The 25,717-nt window shown below is 51.2% G+C and overlaps 2 protein-coding genes across 12 annotated transcripts in view; one reads left to right on the plus strand and one right to left on the minus strand.

The window, feature by feature from the left end:
- Positions 1-13,590, minus strand: part of POMT2 (protein O-mannosyltransferase 2) — a 41,714-nt gene extending 28,124 nt beyond the window's left edge. The window contains exons 1-4 of one of the 3 annotated variants that reach the window (XM_001926162.6): positions 13,102-13,590; positions 7,261-7,345; positions 3,505-3,609; positions 1,645-1,753 (exon numbers count right to left, since the gene is read on the minus strand). In XM_001926162.6, coding sequence (XP_001926197.6) covers positions 1,645-1,753; positions 3,505-3,609; positions 7,261-7,345; positions 13,102-13,559 — 757 coding nt within the window. In that variant the 5' untranslated portion in view covers positions 13,560-13,590. Of the gene's footprint in view, positions 1-1,644; positions 1,754-3,504; positions 3,610-3,698; positions 4,109-7,260; positions 7,346-13,101 lie in introns of those variants that run through there. The other 2 variants (XM_005656436.3, XM_021099549.1) reach the window with 2 other exon arrangements.
- Positions 13,643-25,451, plus strand: GSTZ1 (glutathione S-transferase zeta 1). Of its 9 annotated transcripts, none has more exons than XR_002345586.1 (10): positions 13,643-13,835; positions 17,484-17,535; positions 19,280-19,347; positions 20,045-20,125; positions 20,488-20,613; positions 21,635-21,713; positions 22,246-22,298; positions 23,052-23,101; positions 23,821-24,566; positions 25,296-25,451. XR_002345586.1 is itself a non-coding variant. In NM_001243638.1 (9 exon segments), coding segments are annotated over 9 exon segments (651 nt in total). In that variant the 5' UTR covers positions 13,698-13,820; the 3' UTR covers positions 23,948-25,449.

Raw genomic sequence — 25,717 nt, forward strand, 5'->3', positions numbered from 1 at the left:
CGTGCCCTCTGCCTGAACACTCTTCCTTTAGATCTCTGCATGGCTTAATCTTGGCTTCCTTCACTCAGGTCCCTGCTCAAGGCTACCACCACAGGGGACTCCTCACTAACCATGCTCCTTAAAACAGAATCACTCCCCATTACTCCATTTCTTACCTTACTCTATTTTCTATGCTGTACTGACTGCTTAAGATGTTACACTACAGACTTACTAATTTACTTGCTTATTTACCATCTGCCTCACTAGTCAGTAAGCTCCATGATAGTGCTGTCTCATTAGCATATCCTCTAAGGCCAAGGAAAGTGGCCTAGCACAGAGGAGCTGCTTGAAAATAGTTGTTGAGGAGTTCCTGTCATGGCTCAGTGGTTAACGAATCTGACTAGGAACCATGAGGTTGCCGGTTTGATCCCTGGCCTCACACAGTGGGTTAAGGATCCGGTGTTGCTGTGAGCTGTGGTGTAGCTCACAGATGCGGCTCGTATCCTGCATTGCTGTGGCTCTGGCATAAGCTGGTGGCTACAACTCTGATTAGACCCCTTGCCTAGGAACCTCCACATGTCGTGGGTGCAGCCCTAGAAATGACAGAAAGACAAAAAGAAAAAAAAAGAAAATAGTTGCTGAATGCAAAATGAATAAATAAATAACTGGAGAGGCAAATTAAAGACCCAAGGAAAAAGCCAGTTCTCTACAGAGAGACTATATAATCTTGCAACATTATTTGTCAAAGCAAAGCCAGAATCACCCTTAAAGTAACCACCTAAACTGGTCCGGACTTCTTTAAATATTAAGCTCTATGAGGTAATGAATTCACTTTCATATGAGCAAGGCTAGCAAAGGATCAATTTCTATGGATCAACTCTCAATTATCCATGTAAGGACTATCCATAGAAATAATTTAAGTTCCTATTTTGTTATCCTCTGCTACCCAATGACTTCTGAGGCAATTACTCTTGCAATCAACAGAAATTAGTTTAAGGAGTGCAAACTAATCTTGATAGTAACCTAAGAGAAGCAGAATTAGAACTGTAAGCCTCCTTCAAACATACACACACACAAACACACAAGCTCACAGAAACTCATCATCCATTCCAAACTCAAACGTGGATGACTTGGAGATTACTCCTTGGGATTACCCACACCAACTCACCCCTCCAGTAATACAAAGGCTTGCTACATACAAGTATTTACATATGTAAGTACTGCTATTGAAATAAAGGAGATTTACAAAACACTTACCCAATCCTAAAGCTACTTAAGAACAGGGCCCATCCAAAAAAAAGGAGTTCCCATCTTGGTTTAGCGCAAACTATCCAACTAGTATCCATCCATGAAGACGCGGGTATGATCCCTGGCCTCACTCAGTGGGGTAAGGATCCAGGGTTGCCATGAGCTCTGGTGCAGCTTACAGACATGGCTCAGATCTCCCATTGCTGTGGCTGTGGTATAGGCTGGTAGCTACAGCTCTGATTCCACCTCTAACCTGGGAAGCTCCATATGCTGTCAGTGTTGCCCTAAAAAGACAAAAAAAAAAAAAAAAGAGAGAGAGAGAGAGAGAACAGGGCCCATTGACAGGACCTTTAAACATACTGATTTCCAGCTACATTTGTCATGCGACAGTCAATTGCCCTAGGACCACTTACTTACCAAAGGTGAGGAGGGCAGCCGCGAGCAGTGCTGCCGGGAGGGACCGGGACAGCTCCAGCACAGTGAGGTAGGCAAAGGGGATGAGCAGGGAGCCGAGGAATGCACAGAACTAGGGAAGCACAAGAGAAGCAGGCAAGTGAGCGACTAAGATAAGCATCGGGGAGCTACTTGACTCGGAACAAATTAATGTTTATGAAGGAGGGCCCTGAGGACAGCATAACTGGGTGACCTAAAATCACCCGGAATATGCTGCGATGTGAAAGGGGCAGTGTAACAGTGAAGCACCAAATGAAGCAACGTGTATGTTCCCATCGAGCCCCAACTTGTGCACCGACCCGAAATCAGCAAAGTTCAGCCAGGGGGATGCGGGCAGGACAGCACACTGGTTTCAAGTGGGGGGCCTGGGGCTGGACCATCCCTTCACGGCCAGCTGTCACCTTGACAAAGTCATGTCTCTGCATCTCAGCCTCCCCTTCTGTGTAATGTGGAAAGAGTGGTTCCTACCTCCGAGGGTTTGCTCTTAGATTAAATGAGCTAAAGTTTATTACCACACAGAAAGTACTTGATAAATATCAGCTTCTGTTATGAAACTGGGTGCAAGTTGAGAAATGAGGCTCTGAAGGGTTTTTTTTTTTAATATTTTAGAGAATTCTAATGCTATTTCCGTTATTTCTCTCTTGGCCCTTTTCTTCAATCACACCAGGAATCATTCTTTGATCTAGAAGTTGTATTTTGATTTTGGAAAAGAGACTGCTTGACACTCCAGCATCTGGAGGGCTGTTTTTCAGTTTCGTTTTATTTTTAACCACCAGTCTTTTCTCCATTCCCCTATCCTATCCATCAAAAGAAACCAGACAAACCCAAGGGAATGGAAATTCTCACATTTAGGTTGTCGCCTTTTGTCACAGAAAGCAATGCGCCCTAGTGTGAAAGGAACAAGGCTGTTATATTTGGCCTTCTCATGTCCTTAGCAAGTTCGCAGTGAGTCAGGCCTATATCCAGTTAGGTATGTTATGTGGGGTTCAAAAGTCATTAGGAAGACAGAGAATCACATAAGAACATGAGCCGGCAGGGAGTGGACACTCCTTGCTTACTATGGTATGACATGACCATACAAATCAGCCCATAATTAGCCCAAATCATCACATGGCATTTACCCAAAGTGCTTTGAACTCCTTGAGGAAAGGAGCCTGCAAGTGCAATCCACTCTGAGAGCTCCACACTGGGACAATTTCTACAGGTCTTATTTAGCTACAGGTACACGGTCCCTAGATAGCAGGGCATCTGGGCCCTGCCATGCTCCATTCAGGCTGGTGCTGGGACTCAGAGCACAGACGGACCAGGCAAACTCATGCTTTCCTTAAAAGACTGGCAAACCCCTGTGTGTCCCTGAAAGCTTCATGGGGCAACAAGGAGAGACCTGGCGACAGGAGTGTGGGGATGCTGAGATGTTAATAAAGGCTCCCAGAGGCGGGCAATGCTCGGCAGCTGCAGCCCCACAGAGGAGGAACATGTGGGCTGCCAGTGTGCTGAGGCCAGCGCTGGGGCTGCAGGAGACTCCTGAGTCCCAGGCTGCCCTCCCATCTGAAATCTGCCGCCTCACGTGGGCAGGGGAACAGGTGACGGGGCGGGCTGGGTCCTGTCTGTGTAACCGGTGCCTTATCTGTGGCCTCCCTCCCCCCTCTTGCCCACCCCAGCTCTGAACCTACCACAGGGTGGGGGGTCCTGTCATCCTCCCCACTCCCACTCCAACGTCCCTTTCTCTACACCTGCCACCTCTCCAGGGCTTCCAACTCTAACATTTCTGACAGAGGGTGGCCCCAGGGCTCAGTCAGCCTAGAGCCAGTCAGGAAGCCTTACTCCTCTCATCCCCATGTAGCTGTGATGCTCGTATTTGTCCCCAGGCTTCTGGAACAAAAAGGTGCCATCGTATCCACTCAGGTAGCCAGCAAGACCTATCAGCATCTGAGGAGAGAAGGAGAACAAACAAAAAGATGCGAGGCCTCTGAGACGATTCCTCCGCCCCCTGAAACTCCCTCCAGCTGCACCCAGACCTTGGCTTCCCTTGACAACTGTCCATAGACATTTTCTCCAGCAGCTGTTGCAGGGCAAAGAATCTTTTGTCTACAGAGCTCAGTGCCTGAAACAAAGCCTCTCTTGTGTGAAGGCCAGGTTCTTGGGAATAGTGCAGACTGAGTACTTGGAGAGAAAACAATCCCACAGGCCCAAGGGCAGGGCCAGCGAGGAGCTCTTTCATTTGCTATGAAATAAAACATGACAGCTCATGGGGGAGGGCCTGGGCGGGGTGGATTTCTGGGAGACTGGTCCAAGGCAGAATGAAGAGGGAGGGAAATGGCCAAGTTGCTACACACCAGGAATAGAGAGAAGGGAAGAAAATGGGAAAATGGGGAGTTCCTGCTGTGGCGCAGCAGAAACAATCCAACTAGGAACCGTGAGATTGTAGGTGCGATCCCTGGCCTCGCTCAGTGGGTTAAGGATCCAGCGTTGCCATGAGCTGTGGTATAGGTTGCAGATGTGGCTTGGATGCTGCATTGCTGTGGCTGTGGCATAGGTTGGCAGCTGTAGCTCGGATTGGACCCCCAGCCTGGGAACTTCCATATGCCACAGATGCAGCCCTGAAAAGACAAAAAAAGAAAAAGAAAAAAATAAAGAAAATGGGGAAAAAAAGAAAAAAAAAGAAAATGGGAAGATGGAATGCAAGATCAATGCATTTCCCCAGAGGGGAAGAGAAAAATCCCAGTGGGAAAAAATGCCCAAAGGCCAGAGTTTCTCCTATTTCCTGTATTCCAGAGGGAGGCTACCCTCGCACATCCCAAACCAGAACAAATCAACTATAAACTAAGACTGATAAACGACCAAAAATTTTAAAAACCCTAAAAAGACAAAAGACAAAAATAAAATACACATTGTTCAATAACTTTAGTCTGACCCCATCTGCATATATCATATGCTGTTCCTGCGTATTAATATACAGATACATACACACATTTGTATAACATTCCCGAGGGTATATCCAAGAAACTCTCAGTGAAGGTGGCCCCGCTTGCCTCTAAGTAATAGAAATGTGAGGGGATGTAGCTTTTGACCTTTTCTCTCCCTCTGTAGTGAGCAATTTTTTTTTTTTTTTTTTTTGCTATGTGCAGGCATTTTTATTTCTTTTAAAAGCACCTATTTGCCTGGAGCCCCGCACCCAGGGCTGGGATCAGCAGGAAGGGGCAGGTATCAGCCTCAGTTCTGCAGGAGAAAACTTCCTACTCGCCACTTCAAGGAGCTTTTGGATTCTTCGACTGGCTCGGCCTCAGAACCTTGACAGCTACTTTGCTCATCACTCTGTTTCAACCAGGCAGAGCACAGAAGCATCAGAGATAAATTAGCGGGGCAGAGGGACCGCCCTCCCTGGGGGCAGCCTTAGAAAGAGGCTTCACATTTCTCCCTTCTCACAGGGGCCAGATGTGAGGAAGGCCAGGCTTCAGTAAAAACAAATGAGCCAGTGTTTTCCACACGTCTTCACTGTGCTGAGCTCTAGGGGCCTCCAAGAACAGACAGGCTGTCCCCCGCTGAAAGCCTGGGCTGGATTTCCTATGAAAAATCTCCTCCACTGCTGAGCTGGTTCCCAGGCTAGCCCAGTGCAAATATCCAGCTCGTCCTCTGGCTTAAATTCCATGGTGGTCGCAGGTGCACTTGCCCGAGTGCTGGTGCCAGGCAAGCTCATGAGGCAGTGGCATAATGTTAAGAGAGCAAACTCGAAGCTGGTCTGAAACTTGACGCTGCCACTCACCAGCTTTGCTCCCTATGGCAAACTACTTATCGCCTCTGAGTCCCAGTGTCCCCATCTGTGACATGAGGATTCAACAGTACCTACTTCATGAGGTTGTTCTGAGCATTAACTAAGATGATACATTTTAAAACGACTAAAAGAGGCGGTTCAATTGCCCCTGTTTTATTGCTGTTATCTTATAAAGGAGACAGAAAGAAACATAACATTTTTTGTTCCTTCTCTGGGCTCGGAGCTAATTGTGGAATAGGCCACCTCTCCCACCTTCCTCTCCACCCCTCCCACCCGCAGGGCCTTCGCCCTGGTCTCTACCCCATGATCTGGTGCCTTCCCCCAAAGCCCACCTGTCATAGATCACCACCCCTGCCACGCCTCGCCCACTGCCCTCATCCCCCAGTGCTCCATGCTCCAAGAATACTAACTTCCTAACAGGCAGTTCCTGTCCCCTTGGTATCAAAGATGTCAGCCTCCAGTTAGGAAGAAAGGACTGAGTGAATGCCAGGGCTAATCCATTAGCCTTCTTGGGGAGGTTCTTGTTTGAGAGTAAAATGAATTCTGATTGATGGAATTTCTGCTTTTTTTTTGGCCTTTTTAGTGAAGTTCCCAGGCTAGGGGTCAAATCAGAGTTGCAGCTGCCGATCTACACCACAGTCACAGCAATGTGGGGTTTGAGCTGCATCTGCAACCTCCACTACAGCTCATGGCAATGCTGATCCTTAACCCACTGAGCAAGGCCAGGGATCAAACCTGTGTCCCCATGGATACTAGTCGGGTTCACTTCTGCTGAGCCACAATGCGAACTCCAGAATTTCTTTTTTTTTTTTTTCAATTTTTAAAAAAATTTATTTAGAAGCCAGGTAAGTATACATTATATTTATAGGAGCTTTAAAAATGAAACACAATAAAATTTGCCCATTTATTTAGTCAAGTCTTCAAAATTTATGAAAAAATCCTTCCTTTTCATTTTCACCTTCCTTTGCTTTTCCTCCCTTTTGTTACATTTCATACTGGAATATAGTTGATTTATAAGGCTGCGTTAGCTTAGATGTACAGCAAAATGATTGAGCTGATTGGTGGAAGTTCTAATTGTAAACCAATGGAAGGAACAGGTCAAAAAAAGAGTAGGCTAGGAGGGGGTTGGGAAAAGGAGTCTTGCGCCCTTAGGACAACCAGCTCCCCTACGCTATTTCAGCTTTATGCAACCCCGTTCCTTCTCTCTAGTTCTTTTTTCTTTTTTTCAATTAAGATAAAATTCATATACCATAAAAGTCACCATTTAAAAGGGTACAATTCAGTGGGTTTTAGTTTATTCACAAGGTGGAGCGACTATCACCACTACCTAAGTCCAGAATGTTTCATCCCTCCAGAAAGAAACCCCATCCCCATCTGCAGTCGCTCCCCAATACTCCCTCCCCCCAGACCCTGGCAACTATTAATCTAGTTACTGTTTCTGAGCATTTGTCAATTCTGGACATTTCCTATAAATAGAATCATACAATACGTCTGAATTCTTCCACTTTACATAGCGTTTATAAGATGTGCGTGTGTTGCAGCGAGTGTCAGTGCTTCATTCCTTGTTTTGGCTCAATGATATTTCCTTGTAGAGATAATACCACACTTGGTTTATCCATCTTCCAGCTGATGGACTCTCTCTCCGTTCCTGAGCCCAGAGAACTGCTAACCACACCAAAGGTTTTGCGTGAAAGCAGCTGCTCTGGAATGTCAGGGAACTCTTTCTACAAGCCCCAGAACTAACTGTAAATCCAGATCCAAGACTCGGCTCCACCACTTAGCGGAGCTGCACTCGCCACACTGCTCACCTTTCCCAGAGGTGGGTGCACATCAAAGAAAAAGGTGCGGTTGATATAGTAACTTCCCATTTTTCCAAAGTGAGTCTCATCCCAGCTGAAGGGAAAATAGAAAGAGAAATGAAACTCTTAAATCATTATACAACCCAAAGATTCTTTTAACCAAATGGCATGGTTAAAATTACAGTTAAAACCAAAGGCTGTATTGGAGTTCTCTTGTGGCTCAGTGGCTTAAGAATCTGGCATTGTCATTGCAGTGGCTCCAGTACCAGCAGTGGCACAGGTTCTTCGATCCCTGGCCTGGGAACTTCTGCATACCGTGGGAGCAGCCAAAAACAAAACAAACAACAACAACAAAACACCAAAGGCTATAAGTTTCAAGTAATGAAGGAGAAAAATCTGGATTAAAAAAAAAAAAGCTTTTGACCCAAGTTGCCTGACATCAAGCTGTTCTTTAACCTTCATTCAGACAGATGAGAAAAGTTGGCAAATATTTACCAACAAGTTATCATAAATTTAAGTTAAATCTATACTTATTCTACATCTTGAGTTTCTACTTTGAAAAGGTAAAAGTTTTGTATAACATAGAAGGGTTTGTATTAAAAATTTTCATCTAAGACTGCTAGCTGCTAACTGTGAGACTACTTTTGCTCTTAGAAACCACACTACTCTTGCTGTTACAAACTACACTGTGGGCCACTGGTCAGGGAGAGTCTTCCAACCCTGGCTGCCCCAGGAGTCCGATTTTGCTCCCAACTCTGTGAAAATTAACCTGTGAACTATGAACACATTGATCTTATAATAGTGAACTAACTGCTTACTAAATTAACAACTGATCTAACACCTATCCTTATTGTACAAATTATTTTGTAAGGAAATAAATGATTCTAATACATTAGCTTTTTAAATGATTTTTATTTTTTTCCATTATAGCTCGTTTACAGTGTTCTGTCGATTTTCTACCATACAGTAAAGTGACCCAGTCACACATACATATATACATTCTTTTTCTCACATTATCCTGCTCCATCACAAGTGACTAGACAGAGTTCCCAGTGCTATACAGCAGGATCCCACTGCTTATCCATTCCAAAGGGAATAGTCTGCATCTCTTAACCCCAAGCTCCCCATCCATCCCACTCCCTCCCTTTTCCCCTTGGCAATCACAAGTCTATTCTCATGTCCATGATTTTCTTTTCTGTGGAAAGGGTTATTTAATACATTAGCTTTTTAAACACAATGCAAAAATCGTGTTCTTCTATACAACCACAGTAAACCTCTTCACACCCTAACTGGGGGCTTTACAGCAGCAGAACCAGGCCGTTTCTGTAGGCTCTCCCTGCAGCACAGAACAGTTACTTCTCTTTTTTTGGCCGCACCCAGGGCATGTGGAAGTTCCGGGGCCAGGGATTGAACCCTCGCCATAGCAGAGACTCTCGCCACTACAGTGACAACACCAGATCCTTAACCCACTTCGCCACAGGGAAACTCCAACAGTTGCTTTCCAGTGACTCTCCATCCCCAGGACAGCTTCCATGAGCAGTTGCCACTGACCTACAACATAAGGGGCAACATCCGCCTTTACCAAAAGCGTAGGGTTCTTTTTTTTCTTTTTTACTCCTGGGTCCAACAGGAGGGGGATAAATCTACTTCTGCATCTGCTAAGCACACTGCCTGACATGCAGTGAGGACGGTGGCATGGTGAGGTCAAAGAGAGAAATAACTTCCAAGCAGTGTGACAAAACAGATCTGCAGGGGAAAAAAAAAAGAGTGATCGGATCCCAGCTCCAGCACCTCCTGTCAGCATAACTGGCAAAAATCACTCACCCTCTCTGGATCTTTTTTCTCACCTACACAGTGAAGACAATAAGAGTATCTGCCATGTCACCTGGCAGGGAGGTTATCAGGTAATAAGAGTGAAAGAACTCTGGAGACTATAACGTCCCACGCATGCTGGGCACTACTTAAACTGTCCCAACATTGGGGTTAGTTTTGAAGTCTGTTTGGAACCACACTGATAAAGGGGCATAAGAGTTTTACTTGAAGCAAAACTAGTAGCACTATTCACACTTCCTCCTGGCTTTCGCGCCTGTTTCTGGTGGGGAGACAGTCCTCCCTGGCTCTCTTGCTCCTTTGGACCTTGCAGCAGGTGCCAAGAAGGCAAGCTCCTGCCTGCTCTTGACTCAGGCCACTTCTCAGGAAGAGACAGCATCTCCCTCTGGGCCAAAGAGCACAGACTGCTTATTATAAAAGAGCCGATTCCCCAAGCTCAGTGTTCCTCAGCTATGATGCAGCCCAATGCATGTGCTGGCATTCAGCCAGACCGGGCATCACATGGGACATTGGGAGCAAAGGGAACTGAGGCCCACCTACCGATGCTCATCCTGACTGCTGTGCTGTGAGAAATAAAGTCCTTGACCCAGGACTGTATCTTCTGCCAGCATCCATACAACAGTGACAGGCTGACTTCTTAGTTGGCAAGTTGGGTAGATGAGAGCTTGAGACCCTGAGTCATCGCTTTTGATAAAAGAACGGACAAGGGCCCCAGGGACTGAGGGAGAGAATAAGAGAAGACTCCCTGGAATCTGGTAGTGAAAGCTCTTGCCCAACTGGGGGGGAAGGGAGGTAATAAGAAGCCCTCCACGGTCCTAGCTATTAATGTGTCTGAGTGGAGACAGGCAGGATTGAAAGTGGTTGGGCGCTGCCTTGCTTACTGCTCATGCGCTTCTGGGCCAAGAGAAAAGGATGCCATCACAACCACGGGGCCATGAGCCAAGCAGCCCCAGGGGAAAGGCAAATGGCTGTGGCTGCTGAATCAAGGTGCCCCAAAAGTTTACATAAATGGTGTCAGCAGTGAGGACCCTGCTATTCAGTACAGAATCTGGGTAAAATGAAAACACTGAAAGGTCTTTGGGTGAGTTGTGTGCTCAAGCCAAAGGTAAGTTTGCCTTGCTGAGAGGTTCAGAGCCACTCTGTCCCTCTGTGTCCCATGATCCGCCCCGCCACAATCTCAGCTGCTTTAAAGAGGAAGATGATTAAAGGTGGCACTAAAGTCTCCTTGTCCCAGAGGACTACCGGCTATACACACCCACCCTGGCATGCTGGGGAACTCCGGGGAGGAGAGGGACCCAAGCTCAAGGACCTATTGGGTACAGGAGCATCCTACTCAAACCCCTGGAGCAGGGGAAGGATTTGCTAGGTGCAAAGGTTACCAAAGGTGCTGAGGGCTGCAGGGCAAGCCATAGCGGTGTGTACAGGGACTGAAAGAAAAGGGCTCCTAAGCTCAGGGGCTCACCAGAGACAGGAAAGTACACAGGGAAGAAGTGGTGCCAAGCCTATCGAGGGGCTAAAGGGGAAACAAGGTCTCTCAGGCCCTGCATCCAGCCCTCCCCACATCCCCCACCTGGGAATGGCATGACCTCTGAAGGGCTGTCATTACAGCTCCTGATGGAGGCCTATTAGAGTTGTTAGTTCCAGAAGGAAAAAAAAGCACCCAAGTTCAACTGCTGGGTTTGAGCCAAGTCCCAGCAGGGAAGGGAAGGTAAAGTGGCCTGTGGGTAGGGGCCTTGGAACCACTGTTACGGCTCCCACTGCATAGTCATATTTATCCTATATGTGCCTAAGATTACCCCATTCAGACACTGCCACATAGTGAGAGGTGATCCTGTCCCCTCCTGAGTGGTCCTAGAGAAACAATATAAATCACAGAAAGAGAAACAGAAATTACTGCTTTAAAGATGGAATTGGGGGTGGTGGGGGGTGGGGGCAGTGGCAGGAGTGGAGGGCAGGGGAGCAGGTTCTCCAGGATAAACAGCACCATCTGCTGGACACAGGCACCAAGAACACCCTTTCTAATCTACTAAGCTCTTGTTGAAACTGAGGCCCTGACCCATGAAGACTTTCTGGCTCTTTCGCCTGATCGTGCCACTTTGGGGTGGGTCAACTTGAAATCCATGGCTAACAAGGAAAGGGCTCAACAAGTGTCAATGGGCAAATGGAAGTGGTATATTCAAGAGTATGGCTGGCCTGGCCCTAGAGGCATCTGGATTTTTCAAGAGAAGTGGCAGCTTTGCCTTTGGAAGAAACTATCTTCCACTTGACCACCTGAAGCAAAGCTGCTGGCTCAGCAGGGCCTTTGATTCTCAGAGGTTCCTGTTAATGCTTGTGTCTGGTTCACTGATGGTTAGGCTAAATTAAAAGCAGATGGAGGAGTTCCTATAATGGCTCAGCGGAAATGAATCCAACTAGGAAACATGAGGTTGCGGGTTCGATCCCTGGCTTCTCTCAGTGGGTTAAGGATCCGGTGTTGCCGTGAGCTGTGGTGTAGGTTGCAGACTCGGCTCAACTATCCTGTGGTTCTGGTGTAGGCCGGCGGCAAGAGCTCCTATTTGACCCCTAGCCTGGGAACCTCCATATGCCACAGGTGCGGCCCTCAAAAGGACAAAAGAAAAAAAATTTAAAAATTAAATTAAAAATTAAAAAAAAAAAGCAGACGGAGAGTTCCCATTACACCTCAGTGGGTTAAGGACCTGATGCTGTCTCTGTAAGGAAAACAATGCTCTCTTCACCTCCTAGCCCCAGCACCCAGCCTGGCAAAAAATTAATACAGCACAACTAAGTCAAGTGGCAGCTATAGCTTGCAATCTGACCTATTGCTGAGTCTGTCATCCTGCTATGAAATCAGAAAAACTCCTGTGGACATGGCCAGTCTTGAACTATCCTGATGTACCTGAGAACATCAACATTAACGCCCAAACATGGACTTCCCTCACATGTGTGCAAATACATAGACTGGCACAACCTCCTACTGACATCACTGATATAAATTCATATGCTTCTCCCAACACCCTAGGGCCCTTAACCTTTGTCCTGTATAGTGATTGAGGCTGAAACTACTCAGTGACACTCACTGCCCATGTGACTTAACCAAACCACCCTAACAGTGATCTAAATCAAACGTGATGGTGATCCAAATAAAATTTAACAAAAAATCCTGAACTGGAGTGACCTGCACCCCTTCAGGTAATTTGTTAGAATGTAGGGAAGAATGTGCTATGGAATGTCTTTCCATTGGGCAGGGGAGTCGCTCTTTTTTTAAATGAGGGACTTCATGGTAATTATTGGCAATGACACCAAAAATCAGAGGTCAGTCTAAACACCTATGTACAGATGCTAATGGATAAAAGATTGGCCTTAGACTACTTCCCAGCTATCTGAAATAAGACTTACTGGTCCTTCCCTCTCAACCCCCCCACCCATCCAACCCCTCCACACACAAACTTCTTGGCCAAACAAATGAACAATTTTCAGAGAGTATAAAACTTTTCCTCCTTCTTGATGGAAACTTTAAAGTTTACTTAATGAAATTTGACTTCCACAACTTAGTCCTACAAAATAAAACCTTTAAGGAAATATGTCTCTCCTCAAAGGATGGTCCTGGGACGCTTGGACACACGAGTTGTTTCGGTTGTCGAGAATAAGGCGCCCAGTTAGGCATGCTCCCCTCCACTGATGCCTGGAATTACTGTAGAAGAGGAACTCAGGCCTTAGGAAATTCTGTACTAAGATTCTCCTGGGAAAGTTCAAAGCCACAATTTGAGAGCCAGGTGAGACGTTGCAGCATAACCTACAAGACATGTGACTACTTCCTCAGATCCTAAAGAATCCCACTGCCATTCACCAGAGCAAAAATGACTCCTCTCATAGAGACTGCGCCTGGCCAGAAACCTGTTTCCCTTCCAGCGCGGCCCCGTCCCTGGGCTGCGAATCCCGCCCCCTCCATGCCCCGGACCAATGAGAAGGCGCGTCATTCCCTCCCAGTTGCCATGGTGCCGAGTCCCTCCCATTACTCACCAGATGTGCGGCGGCTGGTCCAGACGATGGAAGCGGGTGGCGAAGGACATTAGCGTCACCAGGGCCAGTAGAGCCCACTGGCCGACCGCCTCGAAGCGCCGCGAGCCCGGAACAGGCCGTTTGGGGCTCCGCGCTGTAGTCTCGGCAGCCGCATCCGCGCCCACGGCCCTTGGAGCCTGGGACCCACAGCGGCCCCTCCGGGGACGCAGCTCGGACCCTGCCAGGCCTCCGCCCACCGCCGGTGGCATCCTTACCCTTCTCAGGATGGCCCTCCGGCCTGCAAGCGCGCTGGGTCTTGCGAGCTGTCCGGCCAAGAAGTTACCAAGGGACTTCTCGGGGTTCCTTGGGAAATGTAGTTCCCTGCGCCGGCAGCAGGGCGCCAGGCCCCGGCCTCTAGGCTGGGCGGGGAGTGCGGTCGCCGCCCGGGCCGCTAGGAGGCGGCCAGTGGCGCAGAGCATGACTTCCGGGCGGGCCGGGCCCGGAAGAAAACAGGAGCAAAGAACTACAATTCCCAGCAGCCCCCGGGGCGGAGGCGGGGCGGAAAGGGCGGGGCCAGCCAGAAGAGCCCTAAAAGCTCGTTCTAATCCAACCCTTCACGTTACCGACACGAAAACCGAAGTTCTGACGTGTCGGGATCTCACTGGGCCTAAATCGTCGACGGGTCAGAGTCTTAGGCGTGAAGTTTCCTGGTCGGGAAGAAAGGTCGTCTGAATTAGGAGATGCAAGCGGGGAAGGTCTGTGCCACGCATCAGGGGAGAGGGGGCGCTACTTGCTGGGTGGGCGAGTTCAAAGGTGAGCCGCTCGGCCCCGCCCCCAGCTCCGACAGCGACTCCCAGCATGCTGTTGGCTGCGGTGGCCCCTTTCTGCGCCTGCGCGCTGTCCGCTGGGGCCTGTGGTCGAGGCAGGATTGGCCCCGCAGCGCTGCGTCCAGGTGTAGCGTCCCGGGCTTGGTTGGTGCCCTTGCGCTTCACCTTTCTCCCCCTACCCGATCTTCTAGAACTTCCGAACGTTGTCCCTCGTCTCCCTTTTTGGCGCAGCACTGCATGTCTCTTTCCCGACCAGGCCGCACGATAGGTCCAATCGGTTAACATATGGCCTTACAGGGTTGTTTGCATTTTGAAGGGGTTTGCATTGCTAGGGGCGAGGGGAGGCTGTGGCACTTTTCGTCATCACAATCACTTGGGGAACTTAACCGGTTTTAATTTGCGTCTCCTGGGCCCGCCCCAGAACCACTGTATCAATCTCTGGAGGAAGGAACCCAGAATCTGCATGTTTAATAAGCTCCCTGTTGAAACTTATTAAAGTTTGTGAAAGAGCCGCTATTTGAGCTCAAAGGAAGGTGGTGGCACATCAGGCGGAATATAGCACCACTTTCACAATGTGTAACCCTTTCACGTCCAAATGGGATTATAGGAGTCTTTCTTGAAAATCGTGTGTAAGAAATGGTTTAAAAATAAAATCTGAGAGTTCCCACCATAGTGGGGATATGCTGTAAGGCACCTTCGATCCCCAGCCCCATATAGTGGGTTAAGGATCTGCCTTGCTGCAGCTACAGCTCAGATTCAGTCCTTGGCCTGAGAACCTCCATATGCTGTGGATGTAGCCTTAAAAAGAAAAACAAAAGTGAGAAAAAAAATAAAAGGCTATTTTTCTTTTCTGTCTTTTTTTTTTTTTTTTTTTTTTTTTTTTAGGGCTGCACCCATAGCATGTAAATGTTCCCAGGCTAGGGGTTGAATCGGAGCTGTAGCCACTGGCCTACACCATAGTCACAGCAAGGCTGGATCAGAGCCGCATCTGAGAGTACACCACAGCTGACCGCAACACCGGATCCTTAACCCAGTGAGTGAGGCCAGGGATGGAACCCGCATCCTCATGGATGCTAGTCAGGTTCATTAACTGCTGAGCCACGGAACTCCTAAAAGGCTATTTTTCTAAGTAAATAACTATCTGCTAGAGTGATCAGAATCGATACTTGAATTGGAAAAAGTTCCTCCAGGAGTGATGATGGGCTTAAAATTTTGCTCTACAAATGCAAAAAGAACATGAAATGGTTTGTGCAGTTAATTGCATCGGTAAGAGAAATAGCAGGAATAGCCCTCCATTACATCTCTTGATGGCCCATAAGTAGATAATGTGAGGGCAGTGGCATTCTGTGATCACAGGTCAAAGGTGTAACATTTAGTAATTAAGTAAGGCATTGCTTCAAGGATTCTAAGCTAATGTCTATGCCTCTCTAGTCACTGCTTTGGCCCCAGGAGCCCCACCAACCTCACCAGTTAAGGAAAGGGATACACCTCAGAACAGAGTACATGCAGTTATAGCCACTCAACTATCAATGACACCTGCTGCCTGTCTCTTCCCTCTGCCAGAACTACCTTCACTTGCCCCACAAAAGTTGCCTTCAGGATAGATTGGAACTCCCAGGCTTGGGAACCAACTTGGGACAGGGCTGGGGGGAAGGGATGGGTTCCCCACTGTGCCATGGCCCACGTAGAAGAGTTGGTAGTTCAGGGATGGTGAAAGCATGGTCAGGTAGCAGCTTAGTGAGCTGGGAGATGCGAATGGAAGAGAGAACTTGGGTGAAATATCTGTAGTCAGAGGCGTGGTAGACGGGGGCGATCTAAGACATTCTGAGTTCTACTCATCCATAAGGATGTATATGTGTCTGCTGGAAGCTTCACGAGTCCTAATTACTGGTAACTCTGGACTGGGTTTTGCTTTTAAGTTCTGGTTACCAAGAAGCACCAAAGGAATTAACTTCAAGTTCCCTAAACTCTAGAGAAGTCACACACCCAGCTGCCTTTAGGGGCTTCAAGTTAACAAAAATGAGAGAAGTGGGCCATATGGGGGCCATGGCAGATCTGAGAGGGCATGCCCTGACTAAAGGGTATCATTCGTTGGCTCTGATCAGTTGTTCCTACTCAGTTGAGTCCACTGTCTCTAGATTTTTTTTTTTTTTAGAGAAAACATAGTTCCCATTGTGGCTCAGCAGTTAAGAACCCAACATGTTGTCCATCAGTATGCAGGTTTGATCCCTGGCCTTGCTCAATGGGTTAAGGATCCCATGTCGCTGCAACCTGCGGCATAGGTCACGGATGCATCTCAGATCCAGTGCTGCTGTCCCTGTAGCATAGGCCAGCAACTACAGCTTTTATTGGACTCCTAGCCTGGGAACTTGCATATGCTGCAGGTACAGGAAAAAAAGGAAAAAAGAATAAAATAAAACAGACAACAGGATTTGTATTAGGAAACAATGTGATTTTTAATGTTAGCAACTAATTGAAACGTTTTGAAATACAGTGTATACCAAACAACACTGTGGGCTGCCAACTTGTGTGACTTCAGCTCTGGAGTCAATGGGCCTATTCCCCAGCTATTTTTATGAGACCAGCTGAGAGCCTGGAGCACTGGGGGTTGGAGTGTTGAAAGCAATGGGCACCAAAGCATCAAAAAATTAGATTTTCTGGTCTTCCTGCCACCATCGGAAGCCATTCAGCTGTCATTTTAGGGCAGCCCTTTGTTTTACAGACGAGGGAGCTGAAAACTTAGAGAAACGGAGGGATTTGTACTGAGTCATGTAGAACTAGTTCTTGCATGGGGACCAGACCCCAGGTATACCAGCTCCCAGCCCCCTGCACTGCATGAACTGCTGCTTCAAAACCAGGCCTCCCAGAGTTCCTATTGTGGCTCAGTGGTAACAAACCCAACCAGTGTCCATGAAGATGCAGGTTCGATCCCTGGCCTCACTTAGTTCGTTAAGGATCTGGTGTTGCCTTGAGCTGTGGTGTAGGCTGCAGACACGGCTCAGATCCTACTTTGCTGTGGCTCTGGCATAGACTGGCAGCTGCAGCTCTGATTCTACCCTGAGCCTGGGAACCTCCATGTGCCACAGGTTTGGCCCTAAAAAGCAAAACAAAAACAAAAACAAAACAGGCCTCCCCGTCTGCCCAGAACGAAAATCTTCCCACAGGTTGGAAAGAGATGCCCTTTCTGACCAGAGTCAAAGTTCCCTTGATACTTGTTTAGCCCAGCTTTCCCATTGGTTCATGGGACCCACCCCTTCAGGGTTCCTCGGACCGCCCTGCAGCTCTGTGGGAAGGGACATTCCCTGAGAGGCTGAGGGTCAGCACAGCACCATGGCTGAGTCCAGCAAGGTAAGGAGGGCACCTTCAGGCTGGCTGCCCCTTTGGGGACCTGTCAGACCTCAGGAATGCGTGACAGCACAATCTGGAGCCGAGGGACCTCACATGACTTCCAGAGAGCTCTGAGTCTGGCCTGAGTTTCCCCAACGCAGGGAGGAAGCAGTGCTGGCTTGGAGCCCCCTGGCTGGGGCTGAACCTACCAAGCAGCGGCTAACATGCCTCCTTGTCCTCTCTCCTCAGCCCATCCTCTATTCCTATTTCCGAAGCTCCTGCTCGTGGAGAGTGCGAATTGGTAAGAGTTGTGCCTCCACCAGAGCCTGGGTGGGGTGGGGTGGGTGGAAGGAGTCCTGGGTGAAACTTCTGGAACCCTCGGCCTTGAATGGCACCCCCACCTCGGAAGTCCAACAAGAGGAGAGGAAGGAAGGGACAGCTGTCTTTTCTCTTGGTCCCACCACCTCTCCCACGCTGCTCTCCAGAGGCCCTTAGCAACCAGGTTTCGGGCAGGCTCGCAGAATCCAGAGGTCCTTGGCAACTGGCAGGGAACAGCTGGCCTTCCTCAGTTCTTATCTTATGTCATCTGGCAAATTAAATAGAATGGGCCAGTGTCCACCCCAGAGGCAGCAGGGAAGGAGAAACTGGGGCCCTCTGGTTAGTCCTAGTCTGACCCTTCTCTGCCTCAGCTAACATGGCCCTTGACAAAGGTCAGCGTCATAGCAGCTCACACAGAGGGAGACCGGCACTGAGCTTTTGCGTTCGTGATTCCATTTAAACCGCAACAACCCTAGGAGGGAGGTGTTACTGTCACCACTGTACAGGCAGGGAATCTGGGACACGGGAAGGTTACATAACTTGCTCCAGGTCATGGTGCTAGTAAGAGGCAGAGCTGCAATTTGAACCAGCTAGTCTAGCTCCAGAGTCCATGTTTTCTACCGCACCGTGCTGCCTGCAGATGCTGAAAAACACACCGAGGCTCAGGAAGTTACTTGCCCAAGACCACACAGCTAGTGAATGTGATGACATTTGAACCCAGGCAGCCCGCTTCCAGAAGCCTGGCCCTGACGGGAAGCCATCCTGCACAGCCCACCTTCTCCTACAGTCACGTGGTGTTAGCTGGCATCCGTAGGCAAGAGCACTGGAGTAGGACCTGTTTCTCCAAGAAGACTCCATCCCGAGGTCCGGAGCCTCTGCCCCCCGCTGGGCCAGACCCGAGCAGCATGGGCACTGTCCTGCAGGGCCTGCATTGGCCTCCCATCTGGCCCTGAGAGAGCTTTCCCTCTCCTGGGTGGAGCTGCCAGTGCTGAGGAAGAGCCCAGCATCTCCCAGGCTCTCTGCAGACCCTGACACGGTTCACCCTCCTCCCCCACTCCTTTGCCTGACACTGGCCATGGCCATATTTTAATGCACAAGCAAGCGTGTCCGCATTCGCCTGGCCTCCTCCACTGGAGGAGTGTTCTACCCTCTCCTCACCAGGAGAAAACATCAAAGGAGAAGGGGAGGGAATCCAGCCACTGGGAGTGACAGCAAATGTGCTGAGACCACCAGAGAGCCCTCTTTCCCTGCTTGGCATCTGTATAAACAGCCCTGAGGACAGAGAGGGTGGATTAGAAAGGGATTCTTCTCTAAACAGAAGAGGGACCCTGCGTAGTCACGGAGCGCCTTCCCTCGGCCCTCAGGTGCCTTAATGAAGGAATAATTGCATGTCTCCAAGAAATAAGCCCTGCTTGCCACTGGCCCCACAGGGGACAGAGTGAAGGGGACACTTCCCTGCTGTCCTCCAGGACCCGCAGTGTGCCAGGGCGCAGGCCCCCATGGCTCTGCCCAGGGCCGTGAGGGCTCCACTGCAGATACAGAAAGTTCAGGGGTGAGAGGGGCAGAGCATCGTGGCCCTGAGATCAGGGAGCAGGTGGCGGTCAAGGAAGCTGGACCAAGCAGACAGGGCTGCCCCACAGTGTGGAGAAGGAAGCTCCCTCCCTCTTGTCACCCTGGGAAGTGTGCTCAGTGGCTGTCCCCCGACCGCTGTCTGCTGTCTCTTCTAGCTCTGGCCTTGAAAAACATCGACTATGAGATAGTAGCCATCAACCTTATAAAGGATGGGGGGCAGCAGGTAAGGAGGCCGCCCCAGACCGCAGTGTAGGAGTTAAAGGCCTTGGAAAAGGACCCACTGGAGGTGCTGACTTCCGACCCCAAAAGATGCACCTGTGCCCCCATGACCTCCATGGACAGAGGAGGCTGCTGGCTCTCCCTGTGGGGCTGATGGCAAGCTCAGCAGCAAGAGGAGCCATGGGAAGGGCCCAGGTTCCAGGCTCCATACCTCAGCCTGGCCCCTCAAGATCTGACTCCAGGAGGGTGGGTGTGAGTGGGTCCTCTGGATGTGCCTTGGTGGCCACATAGAGGGTGCACAGAGGGAATTCCCATTGTGGCTCACTGGTTAAGAACTCAACCAGTATCCATGAGGATGTGGGTTCAATCCCTGGCCCCACTCAGTGTGTTTGCTGTGGTGTAGGCTGGCAGCTGTAGCTCCTAGCCTAGGAACTTCCATATGCCATAGGTGTGGCCCTAAAAAGCAAAGAAAAAGAAGAAGGTGCAGGAACAAGCACATAGCCAGGCCACTGTATCTTAGCTGCCACTGGGGATGGGGATAGTACATGGATCCCCAGTATCACCCTGGGCCCAGGAGCCAGGGCCCTGCCCTGGGGAGGGAGGTGCAGGTGGCCAGTAGGCCTGGGGGGCTTCCTGCTTGTTAGACTGTATTAGCCAGCTCAGGCCAGGCCACCCAGCCCACCAGGGCCTTGTCTCCACAGTTCTCCAAAGAATTCCAGGCCCTGAATCCCATGAAGCAGGTGCCGGCCCTGAAGATTGATGGAATCACCCTCAGCCAGTCAGTGAGTGGAGGCTTTGCGAGGCCCCCCATGAGCATGGTGCCCTGAACAAGAGGACTTCACAGCTCTTCCTTGCCTGTGTCTGGCCAAGGCATCTAGCCCTTCGTAGGGATGAGGAAGGGAGGGAGGTTGCTTGCTTGCTTTGGGAAGTGGAGGGCGACGCAAGCATGTGGGGAACCGAGTTCTGTAGGACCAGGGGAGCGAGCCTCTTGGCTTCACGGGCTCGAGGGAAGGAGGGTAAGAAGGAGGAGGATCAGGGGAGGTGATGGTGCTGGTGTTGGAGGCGGGGGAGAAGAGGGGTTTGCAGTCCCCTCTGGTCCAGGAGTCCAGGCCCTCCGCCTGCCTCACTGCTCCCCTCTGGACAGCTGGCCATCATTGAGTACCTGGAGGAGACCCGGCCCACGCCCCGACTTCTGCCTCAGGACCCAAAGAAGAGGGCCCAAGTGCGCATGATTTCTGACCTCCTCGCCAGTGGCATCCAACCCCTGCAGGTGGGCCTCGGTGCACTTGCTCCCTTGCACACCTCTCACACTTGTGTCCCCTCACGCACTCTCACCTTCACACACTTGCCCCCTGATAGCAGGGAGCGCATCGTGAGGTGCCCAGCTTGTGGGCAGGGGTGGCGAGAGGACAGAGGGGTTCTCAGGCACTTAGACCTGGACCTCATGGCAGAGAGAGGTGGGAGCCCAAAAAGTACTGCCTCCCTGGGGCCCTGTGTTCTGAGGAGCCCCAGGTTTCCAAGGACGTGTGCAGAGGTGGCCGAGGTGGGGAAAGGGCCAGGTGGCGGGGAAAGGCTGAGCACACAGGGCCCAGCCCCCCAACCTTTAGCCAGAGCAGCCTCCCTTTCACCTGTTCTGTATCCTAGATCCAGATTCTCTAAGTTTTTTTTTTTAAGTTTTCAGTGGTAAAACAAAATATATATATGTATATATATACATATATATATATAAAGTTCATCCATAAAACAAGCAAAAAACAATTCATCTGTGCAAAACCCTGACTTTGCAAATAAGAAAACAGCCCTAGAAAGATGGAGTGATTTCGCAGTCACTCTAAGTGTGACAGACTTTGCACCTGTGCCCCCACCCCCGCCCCCATGTCACTTGTCTTTCTTAACAAAGGAGGTTGGAGCAGACAGACATCCAAAGCTCCTGAACACCGGCCCTATGTGCCTCCCCCATGCTGCCCCCAACCCTGTATGACACCCCTGCTCCTCCCAAGGGACCATGTCAAGAAGAAGCACTGGATGCAAGGGAGAGAGGCCTTGAGTTGTGCCCCCACCTTTACACGTCTCTGCCAGAGTCACGGGCTCCCACAATACAGGGGCCGCTGGGATCGCCCCTCCTGTCCACCTCAGGGCCCAGATGGGAGAAAGGAGCTCGCAGGGCCTGGGCAGGACAGGTGTACAGCCAGGGACACGGGGGAACTGAGCATGCCTGAGGGGGCTTGGCCAAGGGGAGGGGCTCAGCCTGGCTCCCAAAGCTCACCCCAAGTTTTCCTTGGGCTACACAGAACTTGTCTGTCCTGAATCAAGTGGGAAAGGAGAACCAGCTGACCTGGGCCCAGCGGGTCATCGCTCCTGGCTTTAACGGTGAGTCCTCACTCCTGTGAGCTGCCCCACGGTGACCTCTCAGAGAAATGGCCCTGGGCGTCTGCAACAGCCTCCCAGGCTCTTTGGTCTTGACAGTGACATAGAGGAGGATGGGGCAGGGGTGGGGGAGGCGCAGGGCCAGAGAGGCATTGGCTGGACAGCATCCAGACCTGACTCCAACCTCTGGCAATTCTGGAACCTCATACCTGAGGCCCTTTGGAGCTGAATGGCCCAAATTCTGCTTCACCCAGACCAGCCAGGAAGCCAAGGCCAGCAAAGCAGTAGCCCATCGGTGTAAGAGCAGCTGCCTTGGCCAGTGGCGTGTCACATCCCCTGCGGGGAGGGAATGGTGGCTGAACTTGAAGAGCCCAGGGAGGCATCACCTCCTGCCCACGTCCCCATCAGCTCTCTTGAGATCTGATTGCCGCGTTCCCTCCGGCGCACACTCCAGCCTGGCACTCGGCTGCCCATTTCATAGCTGTGGATGTCAAGGCCCAGAAACGCTCATCTCCCCATCTGTGCCTCCCCACAGCTCTGGAGCAGATCCTGCAGAGCACAGCGGGGAAGTACTGCATGGGAGATGAGGTAAGCCCTCCCCAGCCTGCCCACGGCAGCTTCCCCTTAGGCTGACCTCGGGCTGCCACTGTCTCCACTTAGACTCAGCCACCTCCTTCCCGCCCCAGGCAGGCAGGGCTTGGAGAGCTTCCTGAGGAGGTGTCTGCAGTGGGGGTGAGGGGAGCCAGGGACCCAAGGTCGCCCTCTCTGTGTAAAGCAGACATTAGCTCCTGGGCCGGGGGGCGGGGGGCTCCTTAGCTCACTCCCAGTCAGCTGCCTCAAGAGGAAGTGAGTTTCTCATTCCTAGAGGTATTCAAGCTGAAGGTATTCATCGCTGAGTCACAGAGGTGGCCCAGCCATGAGATGAGGGCTTAGACTAAGTGATGTCTCTGTTCCCTCCCAGTGCTAAGATTCTAGGATTCAGGTGCCCTTGACTCCTACAGGTCCTCCCTGTGGTAATTCTGGTTCCAGAGCCCCCCACCCCACCCAGAGGCGCCCCCTCCCTGCCAGGAGCCCTCTCTAAGTGCCCATGGTGGCAGGTTTCAGCAAGCAGAGTGCCATGCACTAAAAGCAATCAAGCCTTCTCCAGCCATCCATAGAGGTGGCTGTCAGAGGTGGCTTCAGCTCCAGGGACAGACCCCGGGGGGGCCCAGGGGAGGTGAGGAGGGTGGGGTAGAAGGACCAGGAGCAGACGGGATTGCCAGAGGCCAGCACCGCAGTGCTGTCACCAGTGGGAGTCTGGGGAGCACAGCCTGATACAAGCCCACTCAACCCTCTTTGCAGGTGTCCATGGCTGACCTGTGCTTAGTGCCTCAGGTGGCAAATGCTGAAAGGTAAGAGAGAGCGCTGCCACGCTCCCCCTTCCTCCTGGCTCCTCCCCTCAAAAGGCCCGAAGTCAGGCCCCATCTTCATCCCCAGCTGGCCCCAGTGCCCCCGCCACACCAGCCACTGTGGCATGAAAGAGGCCAGAAGTCAGGGGATCGCCCCTACTGCGCCCACCGCAGCCCAGGTGATACTGCATCATAGCCCCTGCTCCTTAGGAGAGGCATCTCACCTCGTGGACACCCCTAAAAGAAAGCACCCCAAGAGCCCACTCTCCCCAGACTTGGTGTGTCTGCTCTTCTCCGTCAGCCCTTCAATAAAGGCACAAATGAGGACCTCCCTGGGGAAGGCCTCCTGCCAGGCACCATGAGGGGCACGGAAATGTCTAGCCCCTTCCCTGCCCCCAAGAGGCTTGCTGACGTGGACGGGGAGATCTGTGCATAAATGCCCCGCACTGCGCCTTATACACAGGAGCTTCTGTAAACAGCCATGGCCTGGGATGGGACAGGAGGAGAAGGAGATGCAAGCTGATACTGCATCTGCCCTGCCCCTCCCCAGAGAGCTAGCTGTGAACAAGGCTCCCTGACCTGGCAGGGCTGCCCTCCTAGTCCTTCCCCGGTCAGCCTCGGGGACCCCGTCCAGCCCTGCCTCCGGGCTCCCCCACCACCCACAGGGCAGCCTCCCTGTGCCCCTGCAGACCTTGGCTTAGGTGGGGGTTTCTCTGCCACAGGTACAAGGTGGATCTCTCTCCCTACCCCACCATCAGCCGCATCAACAAGTCCCTGCTGGCCTTGGAGGCCTTCCAAGTGTCTCACCCCAGCCGGCAGCCAGATACACCCCCCGAGCTGAGGGCCTAGCTCTCAAACTGTATCCCACTGGTGCTGGGGCAGGGAGCGGGTGTGGGAGCAGAAGCTGGGTGAGCTGAATGGGCCTGGAAATAAGTGAGTCCCAACTGGAGAGGCAGAAGACTTGAACTCCTAGCCCTTGACCTTGAACTCTCGCCCTGTATCTCCCTTCCCACTGAACCTCTTTCTGGGTCAGCCCCCTCATGTGTTACATGTGGGGAGGGTGGCAGGGGGCTGCCAGGAGGAGGCTGGGCGGGAGCGTTGCCTGCTATCTGTGTCACGGGCAGTCATGAAATGAATGTAAAGTGTCTGGCACATTTACAGAGAGCCACGAGCAAGGTCAAGTGTCTCTTTCCAGACCCTCCCCTGTACCTGACTCCAGAGAATTGCCCCCCACCCAAAAATTGGATAATTAAAGCCCAAGCCTCCAGGTTGTTGTGTTAAGGCTGAGCTGGGTTCCAGAAGGTGAACACTTCCCAGCTGGAATCCCCCTGCGTCTGGACCAGGAGAGAGAGTCAGCAGCCACTTGCCCCCCCTGTGGTTGGCCGGGCCGCTGGGACCTCAGGGCAAGGGAGAGAAGTCAGCCCCAAATCCTGCCCGAGAGCATCAGACAAGACCCAGAGGAGAGCAGGTAAGAGAAGCAGGAGAGGAGGCATTCTGTGACCAGCTGAGCACCCAGGCCATGAGACCATTGGTCAGGTCCATGGCGACACTGAGGGGGACGCTGGCCCTCTCAGCCCAGCCCCTCATCTTCAGGGGCAGCATTCTCTGGACCAGTCCCAGGATTAGGTACTTGAGATCCATCTGGTTGTGACTGGTCCTGGGAACTGGAAGCAGTCTCCTCCTCCATGGGCAGCGTGCATGCCACTGCCAGACTAGTTCAGACCAACCAGGTGACAGTTGACCTCGGGCTGCCCTGGAGGGTGGACGTTCCCATGCCTGGCAGAACCAGGATCACCTCTTGGCAGAGACACTGTAAGGAGATTGGGGTCCCTTCTGGGAAAGAAACCAGATGACTTTTAGGTCCCATTCCTGAGCATCATTTCCCTGCATGGCTGAGGTTTAAACAGGGATGAAGATATTTACATCTGGTCCACATGGAAGACACCCTTCTTGGCCATGAGTCCCTTTTCTTTAGCCCCCATCCCAGGGCACCTAGTTCTCCCCTCTCACGCCAGGCTCCTTTGTGGCCGGGTCCCAGTCTCTAGAATGACCAAAGTGGGCCCCTCTTGTTCCTGGGGCGAGTTTGTCCTGGCAGAGCCAGAGAGAGGCACAGGAAGATAGATGAGACACAGCGGTCGTGAGGGAGATGGTGGTGCCTGCGGTCCTGCCCTGCTGCCATCTGGACCCTTTGCCTCAGGTTACTCCAGACTTGCCTGGCTGCATGCGGCTCACCTGGGCTGTCCCCAAGAAACCTGTACCTGAGATAAGAGCCTCATCTCCCCAGCTCAAGAATCAGTAACAGTCCCCTGACTTGACTTTTGAAATGGAAGGTGATTAAACTGCCCATCAAAGAGTTCCTGGTGGCCTAGTGGTTCAGGATCCAGTGTTGTCACTGCCGTGGTTAAATCCCTGGTCTGGAAACTTCCCCATGCCATGGGTGCAGCCAAAAAAAAAAAAAAAAAAAAAGTGCCTGTGGGTTTTAAAGAGAGAATGAACTCAGGGAAAATGAGGGTGGCCTCCTGTCTGAGGCCAAACTCCTACAACTCCCACAGCAATGTGCTTCCTGGAGAGACAGTGGGACCAGGGAGGAGCAGAGGGCAAGCTGCAGGGGGTAGGCTT

The sequence above is a fragment of the Sus scrofa genome, chromosome 7 (genome assembly GCF_000003025.6).
Source record: "Sus scrofa isolate TJ Tabasco breed Duroc chromosome 7, Sscrofa11.1, whole genome shotgun sequence".
In the NCBI taxonomy this organism is placed as follows: Eukaryota; Metazoa; Chordata; class Mammalia; order Artiodactyla; family Suidae; genus Sus; species Sus scrofa.